At 35.7% G+C, this 12,270-nt stretch overlaps 1 protein-coding gene across 7 annotated transcripts in view; it reads left to right on the forward strand.

Moving 5' to 3' along the window:
- The window catches only part of baiap2a (BAR/IMD domain containing adaptor protein 2a), a 220,629-nt gene that overhangs the window by 196,194 nt on the left and 12,165 nt on the right, over positions 1-12,270 (forward strand). For 4 of the 7 annotated variants that reach the window (NM_001040245.2, XM_073943518.1, XM_005163755.6 and 1 more), the window contains 5 exon segments: positions 2,639-2,881; positions 4,987-5,200; positions 5,306-5,507; positions 7,441-7,509; positions 10,603-10,756. In NM_001040245.2, the coding sequence (NP_001035335.2) occupies positions 2,639-2,881; positions 4,987-5,200; positions 5,306-5,507; positions 7,441-7,509; positions 10,603-10,756 (882 nt within the window). 7 annotated transcript variants of the gene reach the window in all.

Raw genomic sequence — 12,270 nt, forward strand, 5'->3', positions numbered from 1 at the left:
CGCAAGCAGTTTTGTCCACAAACAGGAAATCGATGCACAAACATTATACTGAGAAAGCTGTTCATCATGCTCACTTTGTGCAGGATGGTTTTGTGTTGTAAACCACTTGAATGTAAAGTAAATACAATAATGACAACAATAAGAAAAGAAACAAAATCTGCATTTTACCATGGCATTGGAGTTTACATATAGGCCTGTTGTGTTTAATATGAATATAGCCAATCCATTCACAGATATTGCCAGATAATCACTTTACCACTACCATACTTTTAACAGATCATTTGTAATTCTGGCTTTCATCCTTTCTTGCATTGTCTTGAGCCATCACATTGCCAATTATATAATATATAGTTAGTAGCCTGGAGAGGTCACAGTCATTCTGCTACATCAAATCACTTTCTACTGGATGTAAAATGCTCATTATAGAACAATATAGAATTTTATGTTAAGTTCTAATTCTGTAGTTATTTTGGTGAAAGTAACTAAAAAGTAATATAAAAGTAATGTAACATATTACAATTCTGAGACAGTAATATATAAGGTAAGGGATTACATTTAAATAACAGTAATAAGTTATCTGTAATGTATTACAGTTTGGAAGTAACTTGCACAACACAGTTTACCATAGTTATTGGACATCAAAATACCATTGTGCTTAGATGCTGGTGACCTAAATCTAACCTAATGGTAACGTCTTATGGTTGTGTATGTCTGCTGGTAAGCTGTACTCAAGTATTGTGAATAACTAAAGGAAAAGTTATCAGCACTTATACCTTCATCCAGTTATACCAACGACTGAAATAAATATAGTTAGAAAAGCAAATATCTTGGAATGTTGCCTTTGTGTGACTACATTGTATTGCAGATTGGAGCAGTTAAATGTTATTGTTAAAGTAATTCACAAAATAATTAATAATGCAACAAGTTTTTAACATTATATTGCTATGGTTGCACTTGAATTAGTTACAAAATAGATTTAGGAAATTATAAAACATGAAACAGTAAAAAATATAATTGTACCCAGCATAAATGTAAAAGGTTATGTGAGAGAGAGCGAGAGAGAAATAAAGCCCAGACAATAGTTAGAATGTTTATTTTATCCCTCGCTTGACCATGTGACTACAACCCGAATCTGAGACATTCAATCTGGTCAATCAACAGGTGTGAGCTACTCCAAGGTGTGATCACACTTCAGAGCCTTAAAATAAACTTATCAGCCTACAGGACTGATCTTTATCAGCACTTTATTGTGCCTTTTGGAATTTGTATTGGCTCTATTAAGCCCTATTTACACTAATGTGATTTAGTTTGAAAACACATAAGTTTTGCAACGGTTGCGTCATCCGTCCAACGGAGACATCTGAAAACAGAGGTGGTGCTGCAGACATTCACCTATCTGATTGGGGCTAATTCCTCAGTATTAAGTAGCCTACACACACAATTCAGTCCTGCATCCTCTCCATGTAAATATGATATGTAAAACAAACTCCCGAGTGTACTTTATAAAGTCAATCACATCACCCTTGCTATGCTGTTTCACTGTCTTAACAACAAAATGAAAACATATTTTGATATAAGCAACTTAGCAGACATCAGAAATGTTGAGGCGTCGTGGCAGCATAATATGAGCGTCATCTTCATGCATATTTATAACAAAACAGAGACTATAACATTACTGTCTCATTTTCATTGAAAATTCGAAACATAGCCTCTTTCACCGAATATCAGTTTTAATAATCAGAAATGGCCATTTAAAAAGTATAACGTACAATAAGTTTATACAATAGAGAATCGCTGCAGAATCGGTGTCTGCAGTTACATTAATAAACCTAACTTATACATGCGCTCAGCCAAAACACGTTACCTGAGAACAAGTAGGCCTAATAGATTCAAAAGACTAAAGTCGGGGAATATGTTGGTACAGTAGATATAGACAACAAGATGAATTCTATATCACGTTTAACAAACATAGTGAGATTAGATCCAGAGGGAGATCCTTGATAAACAGTCTGAAGTGCACAGCTCTCATATGGGTATGTGCTCAAAGAACGCTGCAGCGCATCCCAGAGTATGTGAATGTGTGTGTCCAGTCACATGATGTGCGTTTTCTCCTTTTTAATGTAGACGGAGAGCTGTTCAGATATGCTTGGTGAAACGTTAGTGTGGACGCTGATTGTTTTCATTCTAAAATGCCGTTTTAAAACTAAAACCCACTAGTGTAAACGGGGATTTAGTAAGAAAGACACCCAGAAACACCCTAAAAACTCTACAGAACATTGTAGCACTAGATAACAAAAAAATCTCAAAACACAGTAGAAACCACTAGAGTCATTCTTAACAACCTACTGATAACACCTTCGCAACAGAAATGAAACATCAAGGGAGCTAATCAGATTTTCTTCTGAAAGAATACATCTAGTCACGATTTTGAAGTAGTAACAATAACTGTAGTATCTGTGGTGTATTGGCCGAAACTGTGGTTACCATGGCAATATTTTTTTGTGAAGCGCAAGTATGTAGTGGTCTTAATGCAGCAGAGGCACCTCTGTTTTTTTCAGTCATTCAAATGCATTTCAGCATTTCAGCATTGTGGACAAGCTTTTCCAATTTCATCCTTAATTGTCTCTTTTTTTTGTAGGGTAAGGACTTGTTAACCCAGAAGATCCCGGTGTGGCAGCAGGCCTGTTCAGACCCCAACAAGCTGCCAGACAGGGCCATGATGCTCACCCAGCAGATGACCTCTGGAACGAGCACCCTCCTCTCCAGCCCTCTGCACTCATCCAAGGGCAACCTGGTCATCTCAGATCCCATTCCTGGAGCACAACCGCTGCCCGTGCCCCCCGAACTAGCTGCCTTCATGGGAGGTGGCCTGGGCCAGGGGGTTAGTAAAGAACATTAGCCACCTGTTTAACAATACAAATGACTAACTGTTGTTCAAAGTGTACAAAATAGCAATTGAAGCTTCTTATGTCCTGATGTGAAAACCGCTCATTTGCATACTGCAGCGTTGGCTGAGTGTAGGATGATTCAACCTCTTTAAAACTCGATCCTTCAGGCAGTGCTTTGGTTGAGTGGCCCCTCGCTAGAACAGAACTCTAGTACAATTTTAATACTCACAACAACTGAGCCTCTGCACCTGTAATTTGCTATCACTTTATCGATGCTGCTGCTGCTGGAGTGATACTCATACATCACAGAGCTTGTTTATGAGTCTGTGGCCTCGTCTGCTAGTTTAAAACCCAGACTTTTGTGTGTCTGGTAGTGATAGACCAATATCAATCTTTTTGATTGCCAGTGTCAATGTCTTAGACAGCTTGGGGGCCGATGGCCAATATATAGCTGATACACTGATGCACCAAAGCAGTACGACCTGTCAGAGATGAAGTGAATACCATTGATCATCTCTCAAAAGACCATGTATTGGAGTAAATTAGGCTGTAAGTAAACAACAAGGAAGGAATAACTTACAATGGGTCATTAAATTAACCCAAGGTGTGTTAATTATTTTAACAAGAGTAAATTGTTCCACTTATACCACACCTCAAACCATCGTTCAGATGTTGTATTTCAAGACATTTATCAGGTGTCTGTCCTCAAACTGGTCTAGTGTGTAGGACTAGTTCTTTCTGTTTTGTTTTGATTTGATATTTGACTTTTGTAGGCTGTTAAATAGCTGAAAGTTTACCATGTAGTGATATAGAACTATGGCGTTAATGTCAATGTCAATGTCAATGTCAATTTTATTTACATAGCACTATTTAACACAACCAGAGGTTGACCAATGTGCTGCACAGTACAGATTAAAACAGAGAAAAAACAAATATGTATATATAAAACAATACAAATAATAGCTAAAACAGACAAGTTAAAACCTACATGAAACTACTTTAGCTGTGTAGTTTGCTGAAAATAATTGTACACCTCAGAATGTTGAACAATCAGTCAGAAACAATCATTTGCTCCATAGTTAATGTGCTCATAGTCAACATGTTAGGGCTGGGACCAAGTCTAAGTTGGCCTGGTTTGGGTTGTCAGTTAGTATCTGCATGACTATTTGTGTTTGATGTGTTTTACACGCTGCTTGTTGTTGCGTTAATATTGTAAACATTTGCTTTATTGTAGTCTGTGTGTATTTTTTCTTCTGGTCTCTCTTTATTTTTGAACATGACTATTGTGGAGTGGAAAGACACATTCTCTCATGCAGGTACAGGAAGTGCTCTCTCGTTTTAGTTGGTTGCCGTCTGTTTGGTGGGTTCATGTGCAGCTTTTTAATCCAGATGAGACCAGGCAATTTTATGTTTTAATTGTTTGGCGTTGGCTTGGTGTTTAAACCCTAAGAGGTCATAAAATTGATCTGTTCATAAAAAGATCATAAAAAGATCATAAAAAGATCTAAACTATGACAATAGCTAAATACTGTAGTTATGGTAAGACAACTATGTATGAGTATCTCTGATACAGCAAAACATTGAGGTTTTTCCCTGGTCAGCAGTGGTGAGAATTCATCAACAATGGTCTAAAGAGAGACAATCCCCTGACAACAGGTTGTTGGCTGCCCAAGGCTCATCTATTTACAAGGGCAATGATGGCTGCCCCATCTGGTCTGAAGATCTAATGTGGCACTAATCACACAAAATGATAATGATGTTATGGACGGAAATGTGTCACAACACAGTGCATTGCACTCAGTCGTGTTATGGGGCTGTGTAGCCTCAGACCAATGAGAGTGCCTATGATCCGTCTTTCAGAGGACATGAAGCATAAAAACTGGACCTTGAAGCTATGGAAGAATGCCTCATCCTCAGGATGCACTAACTTGTTGTTATATTGCTGCCATTTACAAACAAATGTATTTTCTCTTTCAAAATGAAAACATTTCCAGCTAAGCCAAACAGGAACATGTAGAAAATAATATTTTAAAAATGTCAAATATTGTTTACATGCTAGTATCTGTAAATGCTATTTTGGTGATCTGTGTTTTTGCAGAGGCTAATGGGTCCTGATGGCATGTCTCTGGTTAATGGGACAACAGGGGTCCATGGAGATGATTACTGGACAGACGGTGTGTCTCAGGGAAGACCACCTTCCCCACAAAATCCATCTCAAACACAGAGCCAGCCCCAGAGACAGGTCAGCGACGTCTATTCCAACACCCTGCCTGTCCGCAGGCCTCAGCCCGCTAAAAACAAGACCACTGTGGGTAAGAAAACAAACTGTTTTGCTTAGCCATCCAACTTCAAGTACAAATGACTTTTTAAACAGTGATTTTAACAAATTGCACTCATATTACTATTTCAATTTCTAGGAGAGACACGAACTTTGCCCAGGTCAAGTTCTATGGCGGCTGGTCTGGAGAAGAACGGACGCTCTCGTGTACAGGCCATTTTCTCCCATGCCGCAGGCGACAACAGCACCCTCCTCAGCTTCACCGAGGGTGACATCATCACCCTTCTGGTGCCAGAGGCTCGGGACGGCTGGCACTATGGAGAGAATGAGAAAAACAAGATGTAGGCACTCAATGTCTACATTATCAACAGCCCTAAATGAAAACAGTATTACAATTTAGAATTTCAAAACTATTTCTTTAAAAAAGAAAAAAGATTTCTTGCCGGTTTTGTACTTTTCGTCTCGGGTATATGTCCTGAGGAAAAGATGTTGAATATCTTGACTGTCAAGTCACCTTTATTTTTAAATACTTTTTTTTTATAATAGAGATTTTGTCATAGCAGCATTAAAATTATATTGTTATCCTTAACAGTGAGAGCTAGTCAGTAAAGCAATGGTCATAGTATTGAGCCTTGGAGTACTCCATATTGAACTTGAGGTTGAAGGTCTTCATTTACTGCAACAGATTGATAATTGTCAGATACGTATGATTTGAATCATGTCAGTGCTTTCCTAATGATGCTAAAATTATTTTAGAACCTTTTCTTGAACACTGTCTAATATTATCAAACATAGGGCTAAGCTCTAAAGTATATGTCTTAACTAAAGTTTCAAAACAGATCTCAATATCTTGGACTGTGCATGAAGTCTAAGGGTGTACTCACACTACAGTATGTACAGTTGCCTTGAACCAGGTCGAAGCAGGCTTGTCCCCCCCTTCCATCTTCCCTGACTACCCGCACTCATATTGCATTTCAGTAAGAAGCGCTCTCGCTCTTCACATTGGAGGTTTCTTTAGTTATATCATTTTAGTCATTTGAGATGCATTTACACGCAGTCAAATATTTCGCTGAACAGATTAGCCACTTTTGACGTTCATAAACAATCATAAAGTCCTCGTGCTGTAGGAATTAGGAGGTTTGCTAAAGGTGCAGCATTCATGCAATGAGGTGTTTGTGTCTTTAATAATCTACGACAGTTTGTGTTCATTAAACAGTAAGAATTATTAATAATTCCATATGAAACAGTCCCTTAAAGTCACGTTCATCTTCAGTTTTGAGAAGGTTTTATATGGATATATTAATCATTTATTAATCAGCCGGGCCTTTTCCGGCCAACTGAATCATGCCTGAGTCTGATACAGCACTCACACTTCTCAAACGATCCGGGAAATGGGCCTGGGCAATGTTCGGATAGCATATGTGTGAGTATGACCTAAAGTATAAAGCGAAATCGAAGCACTCACTCTGGTTCCCCTGGCTCTGCGATTGGTTGGGGAAATTCCAAATTGAACCAAAACAAAACATTACAATTGGCTTAGGATTGGCAATCAACATCTAGAACATTGCAATTTGCAGAACCTGGGGGAAAAAAGGATAAATTGTCATTTGAAAAAAATTATAATAATCTAAGCTAGTTTTTTTTATTTTATTTATTTATTTTTTGATGGAAACAAGCTGACAGCCAAATAATGTCTTCTGAGTTTTAAAAAGTGCAACTATTGAGCAATAAATGCTCTTCTGTAAGTGCTTTTGCACTGTGTCATGATGGGTTATTAAGAATAACATGTTTAAATGCAGAGTTCCTCGTGAAGAATCACACTGCCCATAATCCCAGAGAAACAGCCTACTTGGATTTGCCAATGTCACTGTTACCATGGAAATGAGAACCTCACCAAAAAAAAAAAAAAAAACCGAAAGCTTAACAGCGAGTGTATCTCCCACGAGACATGTTTCCCTACCTTCTCTAATTACATATTTGCATATATTAGAATATTTGGCAATAAACAATGAATCACGGTAATATGCAGATAGTGAGTCCCATTAGACAGCGATATTTAACAGAGATCAATTTGATTACTAGAGTTTTGATTACTTTAGCTGAACAAGACTTTCAGTTTAATTTTTTTGCTGTTCAGGAGGATAAATTCATCAATAAACTATTTATACTGAGGATATTACACACATATTAAAAAGGTCCTATATTGTACGTTGAGTCCACTTTCATGAATGTGGAATTTGTAAAGAGAATCTCTCTCTCTTTTTTTTTCCCCAGGCGTGGCTGGTTTCCTTTTTCCTACACCCGAGTGCTGCCTGACAGTGATGGCGAAAAGTTAAGAGTCAAGTAAGTGTATGTTTCTGTCCTTATCTATAAAGTTTTTGGCTTCATGTGTTTTTGACTAACGGATTATGATTGTATGTAATGTAGTACAAAAGCCACATATAAATTAACCAAAGATGTACTGGTCATACTGCTGTTTACTAAAAGCACATTGGTCACACTTTACAATAAGGTTCATTAAGTAATGTTTCTTAATCCATTTACTAACATGAACAAACAATGAACAATACATTTACTACAGTATTTGTTCATGTTAGTTAACGTTAGTTAATGAAAATACAGTTGTTCATTGTGAGTTCGTTAACTAACTAATGTTAACAAGCATGAGTTTGGATGTAAATAATGCATTAGTAAATGTTCAATTATGATTAATAAATGCTATACACGTGTTGTTCATGATTAGTTCATGTTAGTAAATGCATTAACTAATGAACCTTATTGTAAAGTGTTACCAGCACATTTGGAAGTTTTATGGAATGCATTGTGCTAATGCAAATCCATTTTTTGTCATGGGATACATGTAATGAGGTTACACTGAAAGGAAAATTCTATTTTATCTACTGATCAGTGGGCTGCAGATTTGAGCTCTTTCTTTTTTTCTTTTCCCTTTGGTGGTTTGAAGGACAACAGATATTGTGTTTTGCACATTTGTTAAATTTCCTTTATTTAATCAACAATCTCTGATTATTAATGAAATTGTTTCACTGGAATGTGGTTGAAATATTGTTTGGCTCATTTTTCTGCTCAAAGAATTTTACACCCTTGCCAAAATTAACCATGTTTTTTTTTTTTTTTTTTGTGCATTGATAACCATTTGTATAACCACAGGTTAAATACAAATGTCATCGTGAAACTATGGTTACTTTAGCAAAACCCTGGTTAGTTTGTTACTGAATTGTTACTACTACTGTAGTTTGTAGTTACTAGTTTGTAGTTACTACCAGATTGTAATGTTTTTGGACTAAAATCATGGTTGATTTTCGTAAGGGCACCTTTCTTCCTGTTTCTTCACTTTTAATCACTAACACCCTTCACTACTGTTCAAAAAGAAAGGAAACATTCAATTACTAAAAACACTAATTAATGATTTCCATGATCACAAAATCATTACCACAACCTAACGTGTTACACACAACTATTCAAAAGTTAATAATAAATTCAACATTTCAAAACATGTTTTAAAGAAGTCAATTATGTTTCACTTAATACATTTGCAGAAACCAGAATACATATCACCATTTGCTCTTCCTTAAGTGCTCTCCAAACCTTGAGTTTCTTTCTTTTTTTCTGTTGAACACAAAAGATATTTTGAAGAATGCTGGTAACCATTGGCATCTACAGTAAGAACAAAGGACTACCAGTTTCTATCATTGTTTAAAATGTTTTACTTTTTGTGAGAATCACAAAGTGAGGAACTACATTTAGAATAAGTGCAGGTTGAATAAATTACTAAATAGACTTAAGCTTTTATAATTGTCATTGTGAGTTTAGTTAAATAAACTTAAGTTAATTATCATAGCCTTATTGCACAGTGATAAATGATTGACCAAATGTGGTTTCTTTATTGAATTAACTTAAATGTTTCTGTACAGATAACTTTAAAACAATAGCAGTTATAATCTTTGCTTTCATTAAATAATTTATAAATCCTCAAAACAAGTTAATTTTTTATTTTTTATTTTTTTTCTCCATAAACCACTTTATTAGGCTTATACTGCATTTACATTACAATGCTTATAAAAGTTAGTTTCTATTTGGAACAGCAAGCTCACGTTGTATTAAAAGACATGAACAACAATATAATGAGTTTAATTTTAACAGTAAACACTCATTTTTGTCTTTAAGTTCACAAGTTTCAGCTCAATTCCTCACAATATTATTATCTCTTTAAAATTGCCTCTTTTAGGATATGATCCAAATTAGGTTCTGTCACTTTAAATTCATATGAGCTTGAGCTCCCCACCCTCTTTTTGAAAGAGGGTATGGCTATAAAAACTTATGCAAATAGGACTAACGTATCATTATCCCTGTGAAAAACTGAAAATGTTTAAAGATGTTGCTTAGAGGAAGAGTCTGGAGTCTGTGGTTTTCGTTTGTGAATCCTAAAAGTCCACATTTAACATCCTCTTAGTTGCTGACGTTATTTTCAGCAGAAATAGAATTAGAAGTCTAATGAATAGGCATGCAATGATAAATGGTTTAACGGTTTAGCGTGGTTTGAAAAAGTCAAGGTTTTAAAACCGCGAAAATGGTCTGTTATACCCTTCCTAAGGCATATTCAAGGATTGTGTTTTGGAAACCAATAAAGATAGCAGAGGTCAATGATTTTATTTTAATTATTTATCCTGACCTGTTTACTGTTTCAAAATATTATACCTTTTTCCTAAAATAAAATATATTGTGTTCAATGGATAAAAAAGAAGTTGTTGTTTTTTAACCAGACATTTAAAAAGAACTCATTTTAGAGAAGTAATCACAATACCGTGATACTGTAAAACTGTATAACCTTTTATCTAAGGTGCATACTGTCAGAATATTATCAGCCCAGCCCTATCGTGGACAGCTGCTTCTCAGCCAAGGCTGTTTATGCTAATGAGGGAATGATCATCAATAATGGGCGGGGCTTCCCCCTCTCTGATAACATGTACAAAAGGAGAATGTCAATCAGAGTGTTTCTGCAGACTCCTTTTTTTTTTTTTTTTTTTTTTTGGAGTGTGATTACAAAAAATAGAGTTAATGAATGTTTACCATAAGAGGCTGTCTATATTTACACACTTTTGCCACATAACTGTGCTTAAACCTCTGATAAAAGTGATTTTTGCATAATAAGACCCCTTTAGTAAGCAAAATTGCTAATGTTTAAACTATTACTATTACTATTACACAAACATAGTGTAAATTTTCAGTAAAGTGTTTATGATATCAATATTGTGCATGTTTATAATCATCCCAATATATGATAAATATGGTATTAAGTCTGATTGGTTGCAGTAGATTAGATGTGTAAAAGCAATTGAGTAAAATGTTATGGGGATGTGAAGCACATGTTAATGGCAGGGTGTAAAAATGACTGACTGACTGACCTTCGTCCTGTAGTCTTCACCATGGGAAGAGCAGCAGCACAGGAAACCTGCTGGAGCGGGAGGACATGTCCTTGCCCATGCCTGACTATGGTTTGACTGCCCGACTGTTGGCACAGAGCCTTACACAGAGCCGACAGCGTCCCTACAGCATGGCAGGCTTTGCACAGGTACACACACATATACACATACACAAACTAGCATTAGACAGGTATCTCTCATTGATGTCTCCTTTCTTAGGACTTTTATTCTGTAATTCTCTTTTATCTCTGCTCAAAGCGTAATCTATATGTCAGCTCTTCTTTAATCTGTGCTGTAGCAGCTTACTGACTCAATCTGCTGGTGTGGCTCTTTCTAAAAACGCATGATTTTCTTATTTAACGGAGAGTTCGCTTTGAAATGAAAAATTCTGTCATCATTCACTCACATTAATGATGTTTGAAATGATGGTTCTGCTGGGCATAAAAGCTGTTTTGGGAATATCAGAGCTTTACTTTGCAGTGTGGTGAAAGCAGGGGTAAATACTGTAGTGTATCATGAACAAACAAACAATAAAAACAGCATGGAAGTGATTCATATAATTTGCGGAGCTTTTTCACAGCCTGTCAAATCTCGATCATGTCTGTGTATTGTCACATTTGGTTCGACACATTTAAATATATAATTTTTTCAGCATGCATACTCATGTTGTTGAGTTAAAAAACAGCTTAATTTAAATTTTTTTTTTTTTTTTTTCTTAATTTTGTTAATTTTTTCACCAACATTAGGATTACAAGGGCATGGATTGTTAACCAAAATGCTTTAATGCATTTAGCATTTTCATGAATGAATGAATGCTCAAATAAAAAGGTCTTTAAAACAGTTCATGGATTTGTGAAAACAAGCTAAAGCTGCCTATTTGCATTTGTTTGATATTGGGATGCAAAATGAGCATTTTAGATTGATCCGTTAATGTGGTCGTCCTCGTGTAAGAAAAACCCATCCAGATCTGTAGCTATAGTCAGCTTTAACAGATTCTTGAAAAAAGATTCCTGCTGCTTGTTTAAACTATTAATTTAAATTAAGCTAAAAAAACCTATTGAGTTTTTTTGGGACAACTGAATTGTTTTATGTTCATTCTACTTACATGAACTCTACTTTTGTTATTTTTTTTATATATGATATTTTATGTATATTTACAAATCAAATCAAATTAAAACAACTAAGTTAACTTGAAGAACAACATGAAGGAATTGTGTGGAACCCAGCATTCTTTCTACTATGTAAAGATCCAATTTATATTGTGGAGCATTTTTTTCATAGATATAATTCATACAAATTATAAATAATTAATTTTCTAATAATTACATTTTTTTTTTTTTAAATCATATAAATAAAATTATATCAACGTAATAATCATACATTTTCTTTTTGGCTTAGTCCCTTTTTTAATCAGGGGTCGCCACAGCGGAAAGAATCACCAACTTATCCAGCATGTTTTTACGCAGCGGATGCCTTTCCAGCTGCAACCCATCACTAGGAAACACCCATGCACACTCATTCACACACATACACTACAAACAATTTAGCTTACCAATTTACCTATATTGTATGTCTTTGGACTTGTGGGGTAAACAGGAGCACCTGTAGAAACCCACGCAAATGAGGGGAGAACATGCAAACTGACCCCGCCGAGGCTCAAACC

Source organism: Danio rerio, chromosome 3 (genome assembly GCF_049306965.1).
Source record: "Danio rerio strain Tuebingen ecotype United States chromosome 3, GRCz12tu, whole genome shotgun sequence".
NCBI lineage: Eukaryota > Metazoa > Chordata > Actinopteri > Cypriniformes > Danionidae > Danio > Danio rerio.